General features: G+C 42.5%; 1 protein-coding gene across 1 annotated transcript in view; it reads right to left on the bottom strand.

Annotated features, from left to right (window-relative positions):
* LOC126262765 (uncharacterized) overlaps positions 1 to 23,017 on the bottom strand; it is a 78,448-nt gene that overhangs the window by 7,821 nt on the left and 47,610 nt on the right. The window contains exon 3 of the mRNA XM_049959578.1: positions 8,692 to 8,859. Coding sequence (XP_049815535.1) covers positions 8,692 to 8,859 — 168 coding nt within the window. The remainder of the gene's footprint in view (positions 1 to 8,691; positions 8,860 to 23,017) is intronic.

Here is a 23,017-nt window from a genome sequence, read left to right as displayed (position 1 = left end):
TTCTTATCATTTCTATTTCATGTTTCAGCATTCGAAAACCGGGTGCACTGGGTTTCACACGACTACTGTTTTAAGAATTCACTTTCATTCCGGAATATGTGATTTGTGATCTCGCGAAATTACATAATACACGAGCATAAAACGTGTTCCATAAATGCAACAATATTTAGCAGTTTACCGTTAACCGTCCAATCTCTGTTGGTCAGGTACAATGGGCAGGGAAAAAAGGGAATTTTCATCAGAAAAAAAAACTTGCGTGGATTTCAATTGTTGTACTTTGCATAGATCTGCAAGACAGGCATATATGAAGATCTTAGAGAATGTCCACAATGAGGGCATTATGCTGGCGAGCGGTGTATAGCGAACCAGCCCAATACTAAGCCCAAGCGCTGAGGCAGGCGAGCCACCACTCAAAAAGGCGGCCTCTGCTCCTGGTGAGACATGATCTGAAGGCTCTGCAGACAGTGAACTTATAACCAGCAGAATACATACTCTGGACAAAGCGCGAGAAATTTTTCTCATTATGCGTGTATTGTTCACTGAGTGAAATCTTACTTCCTTGTATTTAGTATACTGCCTTTAACGATTAAACTAGCTGGTAACAAACCAATTAACTTATATATCGGTAAATGTAATATAGAGGAAACAAAGGGGAAGTAACATACAATTTACAGATATAGTAATTTAAGTCGAACAGGGACTCATACCTTTTAACCTCTTTATGACCCATTTGTCGAAAGCACGCTAAACCCTTATCTTCCTTTCCCACAGCTAGATTAATGCATCCCTTCCCTATGGATGGGTACCGGTTTGTGTTTGAATCCCAATGATACGTCGGTGGTGGTATTATCAAGCAACATATGGCCTTTCCGTCTGTTTACATGAACTACAGTATATATGGTTAAGTTCTACCGTAAGTCTTTGAACCAGGTGTTGACCAGAAACAGGTCATTAGAAACGATTTTCAAATGCTACGATTTTCTAATGATGCGACTTTTATCAGCGACCTGTTTTCGAAAGTCGCAGATGTCAATTGTATAGGATATATGTTGTCATGAAAACATATGGCAGGAAGTAATTAACTTTTGGAGATATTCTTAATCTTGAATTAACTTGTCAAAACATACAAGGTCATTCCGTGGTGATGTTATAAGCTTTTACGTGAGATGGAGAAGGGTAAATGTGTCAATTTGAGGTAAGGGACCCTGGTCTGGAAACGACAGTCTCAAGATACAAGCGAAAATCGTTCTGATACCTCCGACAGTGGACCTCTTTGCTTTCCATATTTTGAGAGCACGTAGTATGTACCAAAACAAGAAAAATTTCACAGTAAACATGGGCTCTAAAATGCATTGCTTAAGAGCTAAGAGCACCTATACTGTAGAACAAATGTGTTTCACAGTAGCAAAGAGGAACAACTGTTCATATCCCTTAAGGTATCCACTTTAGATCGCATGTTCACTAGGAGACTATTTTCTTGTTTTGGGCCATACTACCTTGTCCCAAAATATGAAACCAAAGAGCTTGCAGTAGAAGAGGCCCGCTGTCAGAAGTATCAAAACAACTTTCATAACTTTCGACCCGGTCGTTTCTGGACCAGGGTCCCTTGCCTAAAATTGGTACATTTGTCGTTCTCCATCATCCCCTCGGAAGTTTGTAACAACATCATATAATGCTTCTGTATAAAGTGAGCGCAGATGATAAGAAAATAACGTTCACTCTCCAACAAGTTTCAGTAGCTTTATTGTTTGACGACTACGATAACAGAGAGAACGGTAGGGACCCGCATGTTCGGTCTAGACCAAATCTATTCCTATTAAATGTTTTATCAGTGTGTCGTGCGAACTTTTTCTAATGCCTTGGGTGCCGTTTAAGGAGGGTAGGAAGTCAAACGGGCCTCCTGCACAGGAGGGACACCACAGGACATTTTAATTTCCACTGTCTACACTTTTACAAATAAATTCGTAAATCTTTGTCAGCATGAGAGGAAGGATTCGGGATTCACACTCATAGCAGTGGAAGTTCAAAAACATAACAAAATAAATTTTTCTACAAGTGATAATTCATCACTTTTTTTCACTTACTATTGGTTGCATTTGTTGCTGTAGGTACACTTCAGAAGTAAGAGAGATTGTTCGATGAATTTTCCACAGCATACAAACCATACTTACAGGTGTATGAAACTCTAGAATTTATTTAATTTATGAAAAAATGGATGAGCTGTTAAATTTAAGGGTAAACAAAACTCGAATTTTATAGTTTATTATCTCAATTTTTACCAGAGTTTTTAATATATTTGGAAAATGCTAGAGTTTCATACACCTGTAAGTATGGTTTGTATTCTGTGGAAAATTCATCGAAGAATCCCTCTTACTCATGAAGAAAAATGTAACTATAGTAAGGAATACTGCCAATAATAAGTGGAAAAATGATGAAATTTCACATGTAAAAAAATTATTTTGTTATGTTTTTGAACTCCCACTGCTATAAGTGTGAATCCTGAATCCTGCTTGGTCATGCTGACAAAGTTTCATGAATTTATTTGTAAAAGTATAGACAGTCGAAATTAAAACATCCTGTGGTGCCTCTCCTGCTCCAAGTCGGCTCGTTCGACGTCCTACCCCCATTAAGGGTACATGACAGGATACTGCAATCAAAGAGTCAAGTACTTAATTCTGTGTTGATGCAAGAAGAAAATATTTCGAACTTTTCCTGTTTTATTCTCTTCTCAAGTCTGTTGAAGAATTACATATGATGCATATTAGTCGGTCGACATTCCCGTTTCGATGACGCAAGTTGCAACCCTCTGTCGCTCCAAAAGTGTAGTATGTAACATGAAGACGTGTAAAGTAACTATGTCGATGAACTGCGAGACCCTTATAAAACGGAAAACAGGAATCCAAAGAGTTCGGCCACACGTGGTGCACCCTCTCCTTCGGCGGACAATGTCAGACCGCAGACAAGCACTGCGACATCCGCAACAATCCGACAAGTCTTCGATTATCCTCCGCACAGCCCCGACTTGGCCCCATCCAATTTTCATCTGTTTCCAAAAGTTAAAGAACACCTTCGAGGAGCTCACTCTGAGAGTGATGAAGCAGTGCAAGCAGAGGCGTGGTTGTTGGTTCGTGAATGAAGTTGAACATTATGCAGTGACGGTAGCAACAACCTGATCTCCATATGCGGTGATCCAGGTGCTCCTAGCGATGGGTTCTACGTAATCCGCAGTGCCTTCAAATACCACTTGCAAGATTTTCTTATTCTCTCGCTCACTACATGCAAACCACCAGTCCTACGGAAAAAATGAATAGGACCTTTCTGTAGAATATTTAGTGTAGTTTTCCTCAATTGCCAAACCTGCTCTCTCATAGGAAGCGAGCCGTGGCGCCTTTGAGTTAGTAAACTGTTCTGTCCGGCGCCACTGGCTCAGGTGTAGTATCGACTATCCCTCTTGCTGCCCATTGCCAATACCTATGAGGAAGAGTTGGTATCTGTGGGTTGTGCCCTTAGAAGATCTTTGCTAGCCGTACGGGTTCGCTGGCTCTAGAGAGATGCCCGAAGTCAGGGGATTGGCGGTAGCGTCACGACAAGAGGTGGTCACGAGGTCCGAGGAGCCGAGGCAACCCACTGCGCGAGGAGGGCCTGCGCAGAGCGAAGATACCGGAGTACTTCACCGGGGTCAGCGTCGACTACAAGCAGCAGGCCGACATCCCGTCGGTTGGTTGGTAACATTCGTGTCGGACGACCGCTCTTGGCCTGGCTGTCCTCTTCTACCTGGCTTTCATCAAAAATGTGTGTGAAATCTTATGGGACCCTGGCTTTCATCTGTACCACTCAGTAACCGCTTTGACGCACCGTGGATCCATGGAATTGCTTTCTGATAAAGGGGGGTAATGTTCTGCAACTCTTGTGGTGATCTGTGTCACGGTCTCCCTGCCCTCCTTATTATTTTCTGGTTTGTACCCGACCCTCAGAGTTTTACTCACTCGGCTCTTTGGTCGTAAATATGGGACGTTGTATTGTACTAAGACACTAGTAGTCGCTTGAAAATTTGTTCCACTATTATATCTATTATATTGCCTTTCCTTTCTGGTTTGTTAATGATCTAATGAATCAGTTCCTGGTCGTAAAGACAGCCGGAACAATTGTACTAAGGCACAGGTTGCCGTTAAACAAAGAGAGACCTTATGGTTAGATTTAGATGTTAACGGGTTCAATTCTTTGATTGTAATTGCATTTCTCAGTCATTAGTTATAATGTGAACAACCTGTTGTACTAAGGTGTTCGTTGAAAATATTAAGAGCAAAATTTCACCAGGGCTTTAGTCAAAAATAAAATTGTCAGAAGAGACGGTTTGGGATCCAGTCGCACCTTGGTTGCCGATTGAAATTAAGAGGTTGGTTGCCTTGAAGTAAGCGTTATCATTGTCATAGTGTTCCCTAATCTGTTTAACCTTTAATCACAGGTGCGCATCTTAACCCGAATCTTTCGACATACAACTTTCAAATTGAAAGTTACACCATCTGTTTTGAGTAACTGAATCACTCTTTTCATCATTGGTGTATGTACGTCATGTGTTACAGAAGGGCCTTTAATAAGACAGAGCCGGCCGCGGTGGTCTAGCGGTTCTAGGCGCTCAGTCCGGAACCGCGCGACTGCTACGGTCGCAGGTTCGAATCCTGCCTCGGGCATGGATGAGTGTGATGTACTTAGGTTAGTTAGGTTTAAGTAGTTCTAAGCCCTAGGGGACTGATGACCACAGATGTTAAGTCCCATAGTGCTCAGAGCCATTTGAACCATTTGAATAAGACAGACTGTGACAAGCGCGGTAGTAAACACCGCTGTTTCACCAGATAACGGGCGGGCTGCAGGTCCGGCCGTCTTGTAATCATTGTCATATTGTTTGCTGTTTTACAATACAGCACTTCAGATTTCTTTTGCAAAAGCATATTCAGTTTTCCAAATTTGTTAATTTTGTTAAAGAAAATTTTGTGGTTATATATATTGTTTAATAAACAGGTTGTGTGAAAAGAAAGTTATATCGGTGCGTCCTCGCTTCCACGTTTTCCTTAATTCCAGTAAGTACCACGTATCAGGGAGAAATGTGTTCGACGCCAGGGTGACCATATGTTGAAACAAATATGATAACATGAAGAATAAAACTGTAGAATGTTAATAAAGTTTGTTTCATTTAAAAAGCTCTGAGTTTCCACATAAAAAATTCTGAGGCATTACTTCTCAAATCGCCCTCGTATTTCCGAGCCAAACCATTATTACCACGCACTTAACACCGTTATGGAGCACCTTTGGAAGGCAAGCAGCAGCGAGTCTGCGTGACATGGATTCGACAATTTCGAGAGAAGGTAGGAGATGCTGGCGCCAAGGTTGATGATTCACTTCTTGAGTTCTGAATGATGTTCGACACAGATCCTCACTCTCCCTACTGAATAGAATACAGCCGTACGGAATATCATATCAGCTTTGTGACTGGTTTTAATGGTTCCTACCAATTGCAACGCAGCTTGTATACATACAGTTTCACGCAATTCCCTTAATTTAGGGACTAGTTGTTTACGCGTGCGGGTTTGGCGTCTGGTAGTAGCCGATGTGTGTTCCATCCAATTCACATCAGAAGTTTTTAGAACATCGTCCTTAGGGAAATGGCCACCTATAAAATTATTTTAAAATTATTTCAATGAAACGGTCAGGATAACATGTGAGTTGCATGCATTTTTTTTTTTTTTTTTGGTGTCCGGGATCTTTTACTCCGAGTAAAAAATTGTCTGATGTTGGTCTCATAAAACCCGAAACAGATCACCAAACGAAATATATACAATCACATGCACTCTAGACTATTTTAATGAGATAATTTTAACATATTTCCGATCAGACTAATTTGGTGGACAAGACATCCCAGTCGTTTCACTATCAGACACGTATTCGTGAGAAATGATGGTACCATCATCAATCCCCATGTACTGACCAACCGTCGTCCGTTTTCCATAGAAGATGGATGTATGGAAGACAGTTGTCCCAATGGAAGATGCCATTACCGGGGAGCAAGACATCAAACATGAAAAGATGGAGGTGGTCCGCAATAATGTTCAACGTGGTGCCACAAGAAACGCCATTCATCCGACCACACGACCGAGCGAGGTGGCGCAGTGGTTAGCACACTGGACTCGCATTCGGGAGGACGACGGTTCAATCCCGTCTCCGGCCATCCTGATTTAGGTTTTCCGTGATTTCCCTAAATCGCTTCAGGCAAATGCCGGGATGGTTCCTTTGAAAGGGCACGGCCGATTTCCTTCCCCATCCTTCCCTCACCCGAGCTTGCGCTCCGTCTCTAATGACCTCGTTGTCGACGGGACGTTAAACACTAATATCCTCCTCCTCCTCCGACCACACGACACTTTTTCTCTTATTCATAGTGAAAACTGAATGATCTCATGTTCACTGCAATCTTAACTGACGGAGTTGTTGGGTCGACATGGGAACCCCTAAGGTCTCCTGCTGCGAAGAACGGTTTGATCTGAAGCTCTTCTTCCTACACAAGCCTTGTACAGTGCCGTCAGATCTGCCACAGACCGCCGCCAATCATGCTTTACAGATAGGGCAAGACTCTCGGATCTCCACGTTCTGTTATGAAGCATCGATGTTTAATATCTTTTCGCCTCTTCGTGGGTTCATCAGCCTTCAGCCTGTTTCCATACATACTCAACACAACTGACCTGCTTCGACGTTTTCGAGACGCCCGGCTCCAGGCGCTGGGCCATGGCCATCTGCCCTCTATCAAAGTGTGCGTATGTCAGAGGATTTCCCATAGCGGACTGTATCGTCGCTAGAATCATTTCTTATACGTCTTTCCTTCCATTATATATCTAACTCGCCGCATCACGTGCCCGAAATGCCAGGAGCTGTTCATTCTAGTGGTGGGCAGTGTTTCGCCCCTTCAGGGCATTTGTTGCGCACAACCGAAAGGTTTTGCACGAAGAGTGTTGGAATAAATAGCACCACTGGGGAACTGATGGTTGAGCACTGCAAAGCTGTGTTCTGGTGGTAACATCTGTAACACTTTCAGTTTCATCGTTCAGCTTATTTCACAAACGAGGTTATCAAGGTAATTTTCTTCTGTCATAACTCGTATCCAGTTTCTCGGAAATAGTGAGAACAGTGAGACTAACAGTTTCAGTCAACCGCGCTTGGATGACATAAGTGGTTAGGACGACTACTAGTAATGTTTGGTTAATTTCTGTTGGAAGTAGTCTAGCATATACAGGACATTTCAAAATGAATTTTTTTTTTTTTTTTTTTTGAGACATCAGTCTTATGGCCGGTTTGATGCGACCCGCCACTAATTTTTCTCCTGTACCAACCTCTTCATCTCAGAGTAACACATGCCACCTCCATCCTCAATTACTTGCTGGATGTATTCCAATTATCTTTTCCTCAACTGTTTTTACCTTCTACAGCCCCTGAACGGAATATACGGTTTTTGAGGCTTTTTGTCATTTATTACATTCAACTTGCAATCATTTTAATACATTAAATGAAAGAGCAACTCTCTCAGTTTTCTTTGTACGTGTGTGGAAAGCAAAGAGTATGGAACGACCGAGAGCACTGAAGAACGTGTTGAACAAGGGAGGGTCTTTCGCGCAGGGCCCAAGAAATCAGTTCGGAAGGCTAGTTGTGAATTAGCAATTCCACTGACATCTATGTCGAGACTTTTAAGGCGAAGCTTACAACTAAGTCCTTACCGTGTGCAGTTGTTACAAGCTCTAAAGCCTACAGAGTATTGTTTACGTGCTAACTTTGCAAACGAATGTTGCTACATGACGATGAGGATTTTCTGAATAGAGCCGTCCTCAGTGATGAATCGACGTTTCACGTGAGTGGAAATGTGAACATACATAACGTTTGCATTTGTGGGTCAGCAAATCCGCACGAGATGGTACAGTTACGACGAGACTCATCGAATATTTTTTGAGTCATATTGCGGCGGAAAGTTTGAGTCTTCTTTTTCGGTGAAGCAACTGTAACTGATAAGAAATATCATGATGCGCTCCAACTATATGGCTGCTTCCTCACCTGCAATAAACTGAACTACAAAACTTTATTTGGCAGCATAATGGCGCAAAGCCTCACTTGCATAAACTCAGTACGCAATGGATTATAAGACGATGCACCGACCGCTGGATTGGCCGCACGGGGCTGGATGACATAGCTTGTTTTACATTACCTCCACGTTCGGACACGACCTGACGCCTTGCAATTTTTACCTAAGGGGGATCATAATGTAACATTGTGTACGTGTCTCCTTTACCAGCGGATCTACCCGACTTTAGAAACAGCGTTGTTGCAACAATTACTCCAATCTTATTGATCAAGGTTTGGGAAGAACTCGCCTAACGACTCGACATTTGACGAAAGGTGCTCACATTGAACACTTGCGAGAAGAAATGTTTCAGTTGTTCTTTCATTTGATGTATTTTTTATAATTGTAAGTTGAATGTAATAAATTTTAAAAAGTCTTAAAAACTGCACAATTTTGAAACACCCTGTATTTTCAGTTGCCACAGTTGTCGTGGACGATACCGCAGTAACTGATTTAATTGATTTCATTGTTTACATTGATATTATCATTTCGTTCAACGCACTGAGTGCCAGTTAGCTTTGCTGTATGGAACGTACCGGCTGCACGGGACATTCGACCGGTGGAGATGTTGTCTTGACGGCGTTCGACCAGGGTGTGTTGGGATCGTTGATGCGGTCACAGAAGTCCTCAAACTCTTCCTCGAAGAAGAGAGAGCAGCTAGACAGCTGCGATTTGGAGTCACACCTCGTGAATTCCACCTTCACCTGTGAACAAAGAAGAAAAAACGAAAAAAAAGTTACTGGTTGACAACGTTTTCGATGAAACGGAAAATCATGGTTACACGATAGTCACCAACACAACGCCTTGAAAGTTAAGAAAAACTCGGGGCTACTTAAAAATGGATCTCTCAGAACTAATGCAAGGTGCTCTAAAATTCTCCTTGCCAACTTCTAGTACTTTTAGAGGGGACTGAGTATACAATATTTTGAACTTGAACCCGTATCCGAAAATGTACCGTTTCCATGCTACAGGCATCTGAAAATATCCATCTGAAGATATATTTCCTAGGTAGATTTGCGACAGTGTAGTCACTGATCGGATCAGCTGATGTCATTTGATGTCTTCCCTACCTCTCTCACCTGGTTCGAGTCTCATTCAAGTGTCTGTGAGTCTTACCGCAACATGGTTGAGTACCCGTTTTCAGAATACACCATGATCCTTCCGTATGGCGAAACTCACGGTAATCGATGAGTTGCTCGTCGCCTTTATCAAGGTCGTTATCCACAACGCCCGAATCCATCGCATACCCTTTGTAACATCCACGAGATGAATTTTAGCTACTGTGATTTAGTGACACTTACACAACTTGCAGACAACACTTTAACACAACTTTAACTTGGATTTCTTTAGCAACTTGACCAAATCTTTAGCCGGGAGGAAAAATTATTTTTTAATTACTCACTGTACTGAAATAAGTTTATCATTTTCATTTACATATTAGTTAAATACCAAACCACTGAATAACACAGCGAAAACCACACCTTTTCGCCACAGTTATGCAGCTGCTCCAAGAAAGGGGTACCTTCACCGTTAGCAAGCGTGAGTGTGGTGCTCTAAGAAGACGCCGCACACTCGAATTGGATGCAGTCGTATTACATCACACTGAAGACAACCCGCCAACGAGCATACAAGCATTCCCAAGTGGAATGGGTGTTGCTCCCAGCACAATCTGGTATGTTCTTCAAGAGCAACAACTACATTCATACCACCTCCAAAGGACACAGTCACTAACGTCAGCCGATTTTTCACCACACGTTGAGTTCTGTACGCGGATTCTGTGCCGTTGCATCAACGAGCCCCTAGTACTACGACGGAACATTCTCTTCACGGATGAATGCAAATTTACTAGGCATTGCGTTCTCAATTCGCGAACAGCCATCTCTAGGCAGACGAAATCACACATGCTACGCATGTACAGGGATTCCAACGCACATTTGGAATCAATGTGTGGTATTTATTCTGGATGGTCGTGTGACTGGACTGTACACGATTCCACCCAAGTTTACTGATCCCATCTTCTTGACCTTCGTACAACAAGTGGGTGTGTTGTTGGATGCTGTGCCATAGAATGTCCGTCAAGATATGTGGTTTCGACACGACGGTGTGCGTCCGCTCACTTGTCACGTCATGTTCGGGAACACCTGGACTAACGATTCATTTATAGATGGATAGACCGAGCTGGTCCAGTCCCACGGCCTCCACGATCACCGGATTTGAGTCCATTGGACTTTTTCCTCTGGGATGAAGTGAAGAGTTTGCTCTGTGAGATTCCAGTAGAGACAGAAAAAGATAGGGTTGCTCGAGTTGTGGCCGCTGCAGGAAAGATTGCAGAGACACCAGCTATGATACAGCGCGTGCACCACATCATACGTAGATACAATGTGTGCACCGAACTTGATGGTCTCCACATCTAGGATTACTTGTCGTGAACCGGACCGCTACCCTTTTTTGAAAAGGACAAAAACGGCTTAAGTTGAACTGCAAACAATAGTGTCTGTGGAAAGTGATTAAGTTTCCTTTTTGTTTGTTTGGTTACTAGTGACTGACAATCTGAAACAAACGATGTTCTGGGTAAAAGTGGTACCGTTACGAACATCGGACATGGGTTCAGAATATTATCTACTCAGTCGCCTCTATAAGTCCTGGAAGTCTCTATGGGGAATTTCAGAGCACACTGTGTAATTCAGCAGATAGGGAAGAATACAATGTCCATTATAAATGTACGGATAACTCAAGAGATATTGAATTTAACTGAAGAAAGAAAAAAATATATAAGAAAACAACAAATGAGGCACACAAGTGGAGGTACAGATCTGTAGAAATTGAGATTTTTCAGAAAGTCCAAAATAATTAAGTAAGAATAGCTGGAGGGGAAACGCAAAGCTATAGAAGAATGCATGACTACAGAGAAGTTAGATACAGCCTATAGGAAAATTTAAGAGCTCAGGTGACAAACCAGTACTAAGCAAAGAAGGTAATACTGAAAGTTAATAGACATATACAGAGGGTCTCCCAAAGGAAAACAATCTTGAAGACAGTATTATGGAAAGAGAAGAAGAAGTATATGAAGATGAGATCGGAGATAAGATACTACGGTAAGAATACGACACAGCAAGGAAGATCTAAGTTGAAACAAAGCCCTTGAAGAAGACGACATTTGCTCAGATGCTGAGAACCTAGGGAGATACAGCCACAACAGTGTTATTCCATTAATATTCCATTACTGAGCCGGCAAGACTCAGCGTCGTCACCAGGAGCACCTCCAAAGAGTCCAGCATTGCTCTGGGAGAAACGTCAGGAAACGAGAAGCTTCTTCGATCAAAGTCATACAGCCTGGAAGACTCATCAGAACTATTATTCTACTTACTTTGAGGATATGTGAGACAGGAGAAGAAGAGTGAAGAAGAGTGTAACCATTCCTATTCCACAGAAGGGAAGGAGAGAGGGACACAGTGCTCTAGTGGTAAATCATTTGGCGCCATCTTGTTCTTGGGGTAAGATTCTGGTCCGGAAAGACAATGGAAACCACTGCACTAAGGACACATAAAATGTGGTCATTACACATTCATAAAAAAAGTCATGAGGATCTTTTCACTGGCAAAAGGTGCTGGATTAGTCACCCATTCGGATCTCCGGAAGGGAACTGCCAAGAGGGAGGTGACCCTGAGAGAAAGATTGAATAACCAACGAAGTCTATCGGAGCGTGGAATGTCAGAAGCATGAATGTGCTAGGAAAACTAATAAACCTGAAGAAGACCGTGCTAAGGTTTACTCTAGATACAGTGGGGGTCAGTGAAGTGAAATAGAAAGAAGATAAGTATTTAAGGTTCAAATGGTTCAAATGGCTCTGAGCACTATAGGACTTAAGATCGGAGATCATCAGTCCCCTAGATCTTAGAACTACTTAAACCTAACTAACCTAAGGACATCACACACGTCCATGCCCGAGGCAGGATTCGAACCTGCGACCGTAGCAGTCACGCGGTTCCGGACTGAAGCGCCTAGAAACGCTCGGCCACCACGGCCAGCTAAGTATTTGAGGGACAGACGAATATTGAGTAGTACCGACAGCAGCAGAAAATGGGATAGCGGAAAAAGGATTCGTCATGACTGGAAAGCTAGGACAGAGACGTAATTTGAACAGTTCAATGATAGGATTATTCTCATAAGAATCTACAGAAACGAACTTCCGCAACAAAGATTCACGTACATATGCTGACGTCGCAAGCGCATTTGGAGGGAGACTACATGAGGGCATTTAACGTGTAATTCAGCACATAAAGGAAGATGACAATCTAATAATCATGGGGGACTGGAACGTAGTTGTAGGAGAAGGAACTGAAGATGGTGTTACGAGAAAATATGGACGCTGCAGTAGGAACGAGACAGGTCCCAGACTAAAAGAGTTCTGCAGTAAATTTCAGCTGGTTCAAAAATCACAAGAGGGGGAGACATACTTGTAAAAGCCTAAGGACACGAAAAGATACTAATCTATGAGACTGGAGACATACTAACAGAGTTTTGGAAAAATATCATCCGCACAGTTCCAAAAATAGTAGTGGCAGATCAATGCGAGAATTGTAGCACACTCAGCTTAACAGCCCAAGTTACTGACAAGAATAACATATGGAAGAATGTAAAAGAAAACTGAGAATCTGGTTTTGGCATTAAGAAAGGTAATGGCACCAGAGAGTCAGTTCTTACGTTGCGCTTGATAACGGAAGCATGGCTTAAGAAAAATCAAGGCACCTTCACGGGATTTGTCGACCTAGAGAAAACGTTCGAAATTATAAAATGGTGCAGGATATGAGAAATCCTGGGGACTGGAGGTGTAAGCTATATGTAATAGAACCAAAAAGGAACAATAAGAGGGATGTCTAAGAATGAGGCGCCAGGGTCCAAAAGAGGGTTTTTTTTTATGTGGCTAGGCAGGGGAGCCCCGCCACGTTGTGCAAGCCTGCTTAGCTGACGCCACTTCGGCGACTTGTGCGTCGATGAGAGTGAAATGATGACGAGGACAACACCCAGTCTCCGAGCGGACAAAATCTCCAAGCCAGCCGGAAATTGAGCCGCCCCCGCCCCTCCCCACCCATACTCCCACGCAACACACACATGGCGTTCCACCACACTGATGACTGAGATATGGAGGAGGACATTAAAAAAAGTGTGTAGGACAGGGATGCAGCCTTTATCTTTTGATGTTCAGATTTTACGTCGAAGAAGCAAGCGACGTAAATGAAAGATTCAGGGGTGAGATAAAAATTCAGGGTGAAAGAATAGCAACAATAACAATCGCTGATGTCGTTACTAAACTCAGAAAACGCAAGAGGGATTTACGGGACACACTGAGTGGAGTGAAAAGGCTAGTGGGCACAGGATCTGTGTTGAGGATAAATCGTAGAAAAACGAAAGTAATTAGGAGTAGCAGAAATGGGGCTAGCGATAAACTTGACATCAAAATTGGTGATCATGAAGTGGACAAAATTAAGAAATTCTAACATCTTAGAAGCAAAATAACCTATGACGGACGAAGCAAGGAAGACATAAAAGGCGGACTAGCACGGGCGAAGAGAGCATTTTTGCAAGGAGAAGTCTACTGTGTACTATAAAACATTGGCCTTAATTTGAGGAAGAAATTTCAAAGATGTATGTCTTGGTCACAGCATTTTATGGAAGTGAATCTTGGACTGTTGGAAATCGAAGAAGAAGAGAATCGAATCTTTTCAGATGTGATGTGGTAGAAGATTGCTGAAAATTAGGTGAATTGAAACGAAATGCGCGAGGTTCTCCGCAAAATTGGCAAAGAAAGGAACATATCGAAAATAGTGACAACAATAAAGGACCGGATGATAAGATATGTGTTACAACATCAGGTAATAACGTTATGGTACTAGAAGGAGCTGTAGAGGGTAAAACCTGTAGGGGAAGACGGACACCGGAATAGACACCACAAATAATTGAGGTAGTAGGTTGTTAAGGCCTACTCTGAATGAAGGGTTCGGCACAGAAAAGCAAGCTGTGGGTGCTAATAAGTGTGGATATTACCGAACTACAAGTTTAATAAGTCAAATACTGATGAATAATTCACGTAAAAGTGGAAAAACGGTAGATGGCGACCTCGGAGAAATTAACGAAAAGAAGATAGGAAGCAAAAAAAATTTCTGAGAAAGATAAATTTGTCAACAATGAATTTAAATGTTATGAAGCTTTTTCTGAAGGTATTTGTCTGGGATGTTCCCCTGTACGGAAGGGAAATGTGAACGATAAACAGCCCAGACAGGAACAGAATGTAATTTTCGAAATTGAATTTTCTCATTTTCAGGGAACTCAATGGCGATCTGTTTAATTGCTAAAAACCATTCAACAGCCAAGACCGCACAAAATATTTTTGTTTTCCTTTAAGACAACCGGTTTCAACAGACTGCGCTGTCATCTTTAGGTCTTAAAATCTTTTGTTCTGAAACATGTACATTTTACGCTGACGTCACGCCTAAGACGTTGGACGTTATAAATGGTTTGTCATCGCTAAAATATTTAAAAACATAAAGCACTTAGTGCAACAGGCTATTTTCACATACATACTGCTCTAATACGAGCAATATGTATATGGAGCTCGTTGCAATAAATTCCTAAACCTTATTACAATGCTAAAACTTAAGACAAGTAACACCTCATTTCCACGTAAGGTAACACCTGAGACCTCAACAGCTTCTTAAAACGAGACGCACAGCAATCGGATTTTAATAATTTTTAATTATTTATGGTACATGAAGTTCAGAACTCAAATATCAGTCACTGGTTGTTCTACGCAACCCTAGAGAAAAAAAATTGACATTGAATTTTTTTCGTCAATCTCTTGTAACCTGCGTTCTCAATTATTTGCTAAAAGTATTCCGGTCTCTGTCTTCCTCTACAGTGTTCATACTCTACAGCTTCCTCTAGTACCATGGAAGTTATTTTCTGATGTCTTAACAGATATCCTATCGTACTGTTCCTTCTTCTTGTCAGTGGTTTCCATAAACTTCTCTCCACTCCGATTCTGCGCAGAATGTCCTCACTCCTTATAAGTCCACCTAATATTGTACATTCGTCTGTAGCACAACATCTCAAATGCTTCGATTCTCTTCTGTTTCGGTTTTCCCACAGTCTAGTTTCACTATCTCTGTGCCCCAAACCAAACAAACATTCTCAGAAATTTTTTCCTCAAATTAAGATGTTTGATACTAGTATGCTTTCCGCCAGGAATGCCCTTTCCGTCAGCGCTAGTTCGCTTTTTATACCTTCCTTTCTCCGTCCGTCGTGGGTTATTTTACTGCCTAGATAGAAAAATTCCTTATGGTCGTCTACTTCGTGACCATCAATCCTGATGTCTTCTCGCTGTTCTCATTTCTGCTACATCTCATTACTTTCGTGTTACTCGATTTACTCTCAATCCATATTCTGTACTCATTAGACTGTGCATTCCATTCAATAGAGCCTGTAATTCTTCTAACTTTAGCTGGGGATAGATGTGTCATCAGTGAATCTTACCATTGATATCCTTTCACTTTGAATTATAATTCGACTCTTGGACCTTTCTTTTACTTCCACCATTGTTTCTTCGATGTATAGATTGAACACAAGGGGCGAAAGACTACATCCCACTTAACGCCCTTTTTAATCCGAGCGCTTCGTTCTTGGTCTTCTACTCTTATTATTCCCTCTTGTCTCTTATGCCGAATATTACCCGTCTCTCCCTATAGCCTGCGCCTGTTTCCCTCAGAATTTCGAATATCTTGCGCTATTTTACATTATCAAACTCTTTCTCTAAGCCGACAGATTCTATGAAAGTGTTTTGATTTTTCTTTAGACTTACTTACTTTATCAACCGCATCGTAAGAACTGCCTCTCTGGCGCATTTACCTTTCCTAAAGCCAAGCCGAACGTCATCTAACATATCCTCAATTTTCATTTCCATTTTTCTTTATATTATTCTTGTCAGCAACTTCGATGCACGAGGTGATAAGCTGATTGTGCGATAATTCTCGCACTTGTCAATTCTTGCAGTCTTCGGAATGTGTGGATGATACTTTTCCGAAAGTTAGATGGTACATCTCCAGACTCATACATTGTACACACCAACGTGAATAGTCGTTTTGTTGCCACTCCCCTCCCCTCCCCTCCCCTCCCCTCCCCCCCTAATGACTTTAGAAATGCTGATGGAATGTCATCTACCGCTTCTGCCATATTTAATCTTCCAAAGCACATTTAAATTCTGATTCTAATACTGGATCCCTAGCTCTTCTAAATCGACTCCTGTTTCTTCTTTTATCACATCAGACAAATCTTGCATCTCATAGAGGCCCTCAGTGTGCTCTTTCCACTTCTTCGCTCTCTCCTAGCGTCTTAAATAATCTAAATCAAGGTTAATTCGTCGACGGACGTTATGGCGCTGTGGTAGAATGCTCGTCTGCTAAGTGGTTGGCGATCGTGCACGTGAAGCTTGATAAATGTAAAGATAAAAGAATTTAATTTTTAATGTTTCTCTTTTTTTAACTGAAACAAACTTTATTAACTATCTCTTACAATAGATAGATAACTAAGAATTATTTTTGCAGTGCAATTATGTGTGTGCTGTAGAATAAGAAAAAAAGAGAAATGCACTCGTCATAAAAATGACAGATACGTGTTAGTTAGCAAATATTTGATGAATTTTATATTTATATGACGTATGTTTTCAAACTGGAAGGGAAAAGAATGAAAAAATTATTACCAAAAGGAACAGCGACTACCAGTCTCTGTGGAACGTTTTCCCCATCTTCATGTACTTTACGCTCTACGGAAATGCTCGTAGACCACGTTTGTTTAAAAAATTTGCATCAGCTGAGACTCAAAACAGCCCCGCCCATCGAACACCCCCCTCCCCCCCCCCCCCCCCCTCTGCAAACATATCACGTCAGCCACGGTGACTGTTGAAGTGTTGGCCTTACTTTATGGTTTTAAAGATGCTCCAAAAACTTAAAAGTTAGTTTGCTCGAGAATTTCGGTTAGTTGAATCGTATCTTTGTGGGCGTTTGATATTTGTGTTCTGAGCTTCAAGTACCATTAATATAAAACGAATTATAAAAATCTGATTGCTGTTTGATTTCTTTGTTAGTGACAAATATATTCTTCTTACATACCGAGAGCCCATCCTGAGAGTAGTCAGGCGCATTTTTCCTGGTGTTAGGGCAGATTTTTTTAATTTTGTTTTGGCAGTGTGTAGCTGGAGTCAGCCCAAAATCATACTGCTTATCACGTCTGTCATGCGATGCCTAATGTCGACGGAAATCGTCGGTTTCTTTCCAGTAAAAAAAAAATTGTTTTTAACGCTTAATTTTGCGTGTCCATTCGATGTAGTGAACCCAAAATGGTCGAGTGCGACATTCGTTTTAATGATATGCACTAACAGGAAAAGTTCAACATGAAACCGTATTGCAGCAGCGGCAGCATTGCCCTGGTCCAAGCTGACTGCAAATTGGGAATGTGTTGTTACGAGCTGCCACTGACTTCACTATCAAACAGTGTCCTAGTTAGTATGGTCCAAATGGCTCTGAGCAGTATGGGACTTAACAACTTAACATCTGAGGTCATCAGTCCCCTATAACGTAGGACCACTTAAACCTAACTAACCTAAGGACATCACACACATCCATGCCCGAGGCAGGATTCGAACCTGCGACCGTAGCAGCAGCACGGTTCCGGACTGAAGGGTCTAGAACCGCTCGGACACAGCGTCTGGCGTCCTAGTTAGTAGAAATGTATCTGAAATACACAATTTTCTACTAAGTTCCCATTTAATTGGGTTCAGGTTTCACACATCTCCCCCCCCCCCACCACCACCACCACCGCCTCCAACCATGCACAATTTCGGGAAGTGTGGCGCAAGCATGATGGGGCACAGGCACATTTTGTTGCTGATATAAGATATATAACGCGTCGATGTGGTCCAAGATGGATAGGTCAAACCAAGCCTGAACCTTGGCCTCGGAGATCAAATGACCTTTAAATTTTTTTGTGTGGGTTCACCTCAGAAGTGCTGCATACAGCACTCCCGTTGACAAGGTTTAAGAACTCCATCCGCGATGCAGAATGATCACAAAGTCCCATTACCCCCTATGTATTACTCAGATGTTAACGAATTGTTGTTTCTTATTCTTGCAGGTGCTAATATACATCTAAATCAAGGCTGATGAGTCCACTTACACCATGGAGGAACGGATCGTAATGAGCACATAGGCTCACAAATGACCCCATACAGGGAAATCGTGGAGAGATATTCAGCATGATTTCATTGTAATGTTTCGAAAACCTTCCCATCGAAACGAATATTTTTGTAATGGAAGATCTCCGTTCAGGACGTCCATTTTAGCACGACTGGAAATGTGTGTGGAGGCTGCAACGTCTGTCGACTGTTCCCCAGATAGTCCTTTCTACGTTCTACATTACAAAAAAGTATAAAGTTCAAGTTGTTATGCCTTCGTCTGTAAACGAATTGTGTGATAATGACACACAGTAACTTCATCAGGCTTGTGGGCGAATTCTCGTTATGGTTACAGCTTTTCGTTCAATATGGAAAGTGTTTTCCTCAGATGAGAGTGCAGTTTATCGCAGAGCAAACGTGAGAAACATTTATTTCTGGAATAAATAAAACTCACATTTCTATGAAGAACTTGAACACAATCCACCACACGTCATGCCTTGGACTGCAATGTCTGCAACCCAGTCGGTAGGTCCATTTTTTTCTTTGACGGTGCTGTGAATCACGCTGCATATCTCACCATGTTACGTGATTGGTTTATCCCACCTCTGCACGATCGGGGAATGTTCGGTCGTGTATGGTTCCAGCAGGATGGAGCATCAGTACATTGTACTACTGCCGTTAGAGAATATCTCAGTACGCTATTTCCTGATAAATGGACCGGACGTGGTTCTGTCCATTTGCCTGTACCTTTGGAATGGCTACTCCGTAGTCTTGATCTCTCATCTTGCGACAGTGTATTACGGGAGTTCATAAACAGTTGTGGGGTATTTTATGTACTTACGGATGCTACTCGACGTGCGTTTGCTCCCATCGCGGCAGCATCGCTGAGGTGGATTTCATATAGTACGTAGAGGAGAATCATACTCTGTTATGAAAACTATGGCTTACACACAGGCACTTTGGAATAAATAATAGTTACACTACGCCTGTTGTCGTCTGTCATGATCCCCCATTAAAACGATGCCACAATCTACGAATATGTAGACACGCGATATCGGGTAATAGGACATTGTGGTTATCCTGTACAGTGGTGTCAAGATTTACGAGATGATCTGGGTGTGTTTTAAAGATTTAGTGTCTCTCTACGGAGACGAGTGCCGTACTGCCCCCATATGAAAGGACGCCATGTGGAGCAAATCTTTTAACAGGTACAATTGTACAGTAATTTGTGTCAAGTAACGTGCTGAACTAGAATTCTGTTTCTTGTTAAGACTGACCTTCTGAAATGTACGCCCAATTACATGGAAGGTTACTCGAAAAAATTACATTTCAAATAGATTTTTAGTAACTAGGAAATATTTCACACTGGTGGCTTGTAGCCACACATTCTCAAAGCTCTCGCTCAGAACTGTTAGCGGCGCCATGGTTACTCGAAAAGTTTTGCTGTTACGACTACTGTCGTATACTTTCATTCGTGTCAGTCTTACGCCACTAATTGGCTCAAATGGCTCTGAGCACTATGGGACTCAACTGCTGTGGTCATAAGTCCCCTAGAACTTAGAACTACTTAAACCTAACTAACCTAAGGACAGCACACAACACCCAGCCATCACGAGGCAGAGAAAATCCCTGACCCCGCCGGGAATCGAACCCGGGAACCCGGGCGTGGGAAGCGAGAACGCTACCGCACGACCACGAGATGCGGGCACGCCACTAATTATTTTTCAGTCTAGACACTAAGGCAAGAAAAGACACTGAGCCGTGCGTGGCTCAAGTTACAACCATGTTTTTAACGTACTTCACCTCACTACGTTATTTTAAATTACTGGTGTCACTGAGTTTCTGCTTTGCCTGACTGTGAGCGGCGCTAGCAGCGTGTATCAATATATCCCCTCTCGTATCTTTGCTCGACTGCTTTTACTTCCCGATCGTTGTCTGTCGGAAGGTTCAAATGGTTCAAATGGCTCTGAGCACTATGGGACTTAACTGCTGAGGTCATCAGTCCCCTAGAATTCAGAACTACTGAAACTTAACTAACCTAAGGACATCACACACATCCATGCCCGAGGCAGGATTCGAACCTACGACAGTACCGGCCGCGTGGCTCCAGACTGTAGCGCCTAGAAGCGCTCGGCTACTCCCTGTCGTAAGGCAGTTCGGGTCACGAGTTCGAGCTGCCAGTCATTTGGGACGCGTCTGAAGAGCAGTCCGGACCTGCCAGTCGGGGAGTTGCAATGCGGCACTAGTGCAGTCGTCGGAGTTGTGAGGTCTGCGTCGACATGGCTCGCCCGACCATTGCCGCCACACACCACTTGAGCCGGGCCACGGTCTTGGTGGATCGCCGGTAGGTCGTCCTACCGGACCACGCGTTTTGGCTCACCAATCATTCATGAGTCGGCTGTGTGTGTGTGTGTGTGTGTGTGTGTGTGTGTGTGTGTGTGTGTGTGTGTGTGCATCGACTCCTGATTTGTCTTAATGTGTGCTTAGTTACTGTTGGGTATCGTTCAGGTCTTCGTGCAAGTTTGTCAGGTTGTGTGTGTAGTTGGCATTATTTCCACTGACGACTATTTTAGATGTTATCGGAATTCTGAGGGAGTAGGTCGGTTGCTGCGGACCAGGGAGGATATCTCCGTGCGGTGCAGTCGGCTGGGTCCGCTGGCGGTCCCTGCGCAGTGTTGGAGCGTGTGTGGAGCTGTTCGATCTCTACGAGCTTCGTGGCTCACCGACCCAGGATGTCAAAGTTGAGTGGTGTTTTAAGTAACCAAGCCACGTCCGTTCATGTTGTGTCGTTCGTTTCGGTGGTTCGCTGTTGGGGAACTTTTCCTGTGAACAACACCGAGTGTTTGTAGTGGTGAAATCGAGCCGCCATGCGGTGGAATTAACTGTATTGGTTCACTACAATTCAAGTGCACAAGCGGAATTGTCTGCCTTGTGGCCATTAGTGTTCTTGTTACCTGCCCTGGCCAATGACGTAAATTTAGGCAGTGTTCCTTTTGGTGAAGTGAACTGTATTACCTTACTTCAAATTCAAGTGTACCAGCGGAATTTTCTGCCTTGTGGCCGTTAGTGTTCCGGTTACCTGCCATGACCACTAACGTAATTTCAGGCAGCGTCCTTTCCACACCAGTTGTCGCTGTCCAATATGGTGTGTAGTTTTGACACCTTAATATATATATTTCATTTGTGGATAATCACATCTGTAACTGTTTGGTCTTTGAGTTTTTATGTACCGTTTGGTGGCTAGCAAGTCGTTTGGTCGGTCGGTCCGTGACTGTCTCTTGGTTGGGTTACCGATAGATCAAGTGTATTTGGGCCCACCACCTGTCTCACCTAAGTGAACGTTAATGTTTCGAGGGCAGGCCCACCGGTGGACGAGGGGGTGGGGGTGAGTGCCGTTGTCTATACTGCCCTTTTCATGGGTGTTCAATGGTGTGTTGGTAATCTATTATAGCCAATGCTTTAAAAGAAAAAAAATTTATTGTGTTTTATGTAAATCAATCTATGTAAATCAATTGTGGGCCTTCAGCCGCTTAAAACCTTATTCTTAAATTTAGTTATTGTCCTTGCGTTGTTTGTTTCTTTTTTTTTAATTTAGTGTACTTTCCCCCACTGAAAACTTAAAGGTTAACGTATTTTTTAATTTTTGGGAAATCAACTATGGGCCTTCAGCTGCTTAAAGCATCATTCTCAAATATCCCCTTAAGCCTTCTGCCTTAAAAGATTATGTAATATAATATTTTAAAATTTTGAAATTTATTTGTGGCGTTCAGGCGTTTTTATTGCACCTTGTATACCTTTGTTCTATCCACTTTTTCCTTGAGGCTTTCCGCCTATCTCTTATATATATATATATATATATATATATATATATATATATATATATATATATATATATATAATTTGCAATTTTAACTGCACGTCTTCAGTGACTTGAAATTTATCTTGTTAATTTTTAAGAATTAGATTTTGAAACTCGTAGTTGTAAAGGTTCGGCTATGTGCTGTTTTGATTTAAAGGTATTTTGATGTGAAACTGATCAACACCTTATTTGGCCCTTTCCACAATCCTAATCACTGTTCTGCCCAGCGGGTTTAGCGGGTTTTCTCAGATACACCGCAATGGAATTATTCGAATAGGACGGAAATCGGTAGATGTGATGTACGTGTACAGGGAAACAAATGGATGAGTTATTCAAGAGATAAAGTTTCACAAACTGAGCAAGCTAATAACGGGTTGCTCCACATCTGGCTGGAGGGCCCTGCTCGTAACGCTCCAAAAATTCTCAATTGGGGATATATCCGCTGACCTTCCCGGCCAAGTAGTAAATGCTCTCGACGTGTGTGGGCAGGCATTTATCTTGCTGAAATGTAAACTCTGGATGGCTTACCATAAAGAGCAACAAAACGCGGCGTAGTATATCGTCGATGTACCTCTGTGCTGTAAGGGTGCCGCGGAAGACGACCAAAGGAGTCCTGCTATGAAAACAGATATACCCCCAGAACCATCACTCCTGACTGTCGGTCCTTACGGCTGACGACAGTCAGGTTGGTCATACAATGAAGGCTTTCACGACCAGATGGTACTGTAGCTGATAATTCTTCCGGGTTATATGGCCGTGGTCCATGGAATTCTTCTATTCG

The sequence above is a fragment of the Schistocerca nitens genome, chromosome 6 (genome assembly GCF_023898315.1).
Source record: "Schistocerca nitens isolate TAMUIC-IGC-003100 chromosome 6, iqSchNite1.1, whole genome shotgun sequence".
NCBI classification, from domain to species: Eukaryota; Metazoa; Arthropoda; class Insecta; order Orthoptera; family Acrididae; genus Schistocerca; species Schistocerca nitens.
Note: the sequence above shows the minus strand (reverse complement) of the source record. Positions and strands in the feature narration are given on the sequence as shown.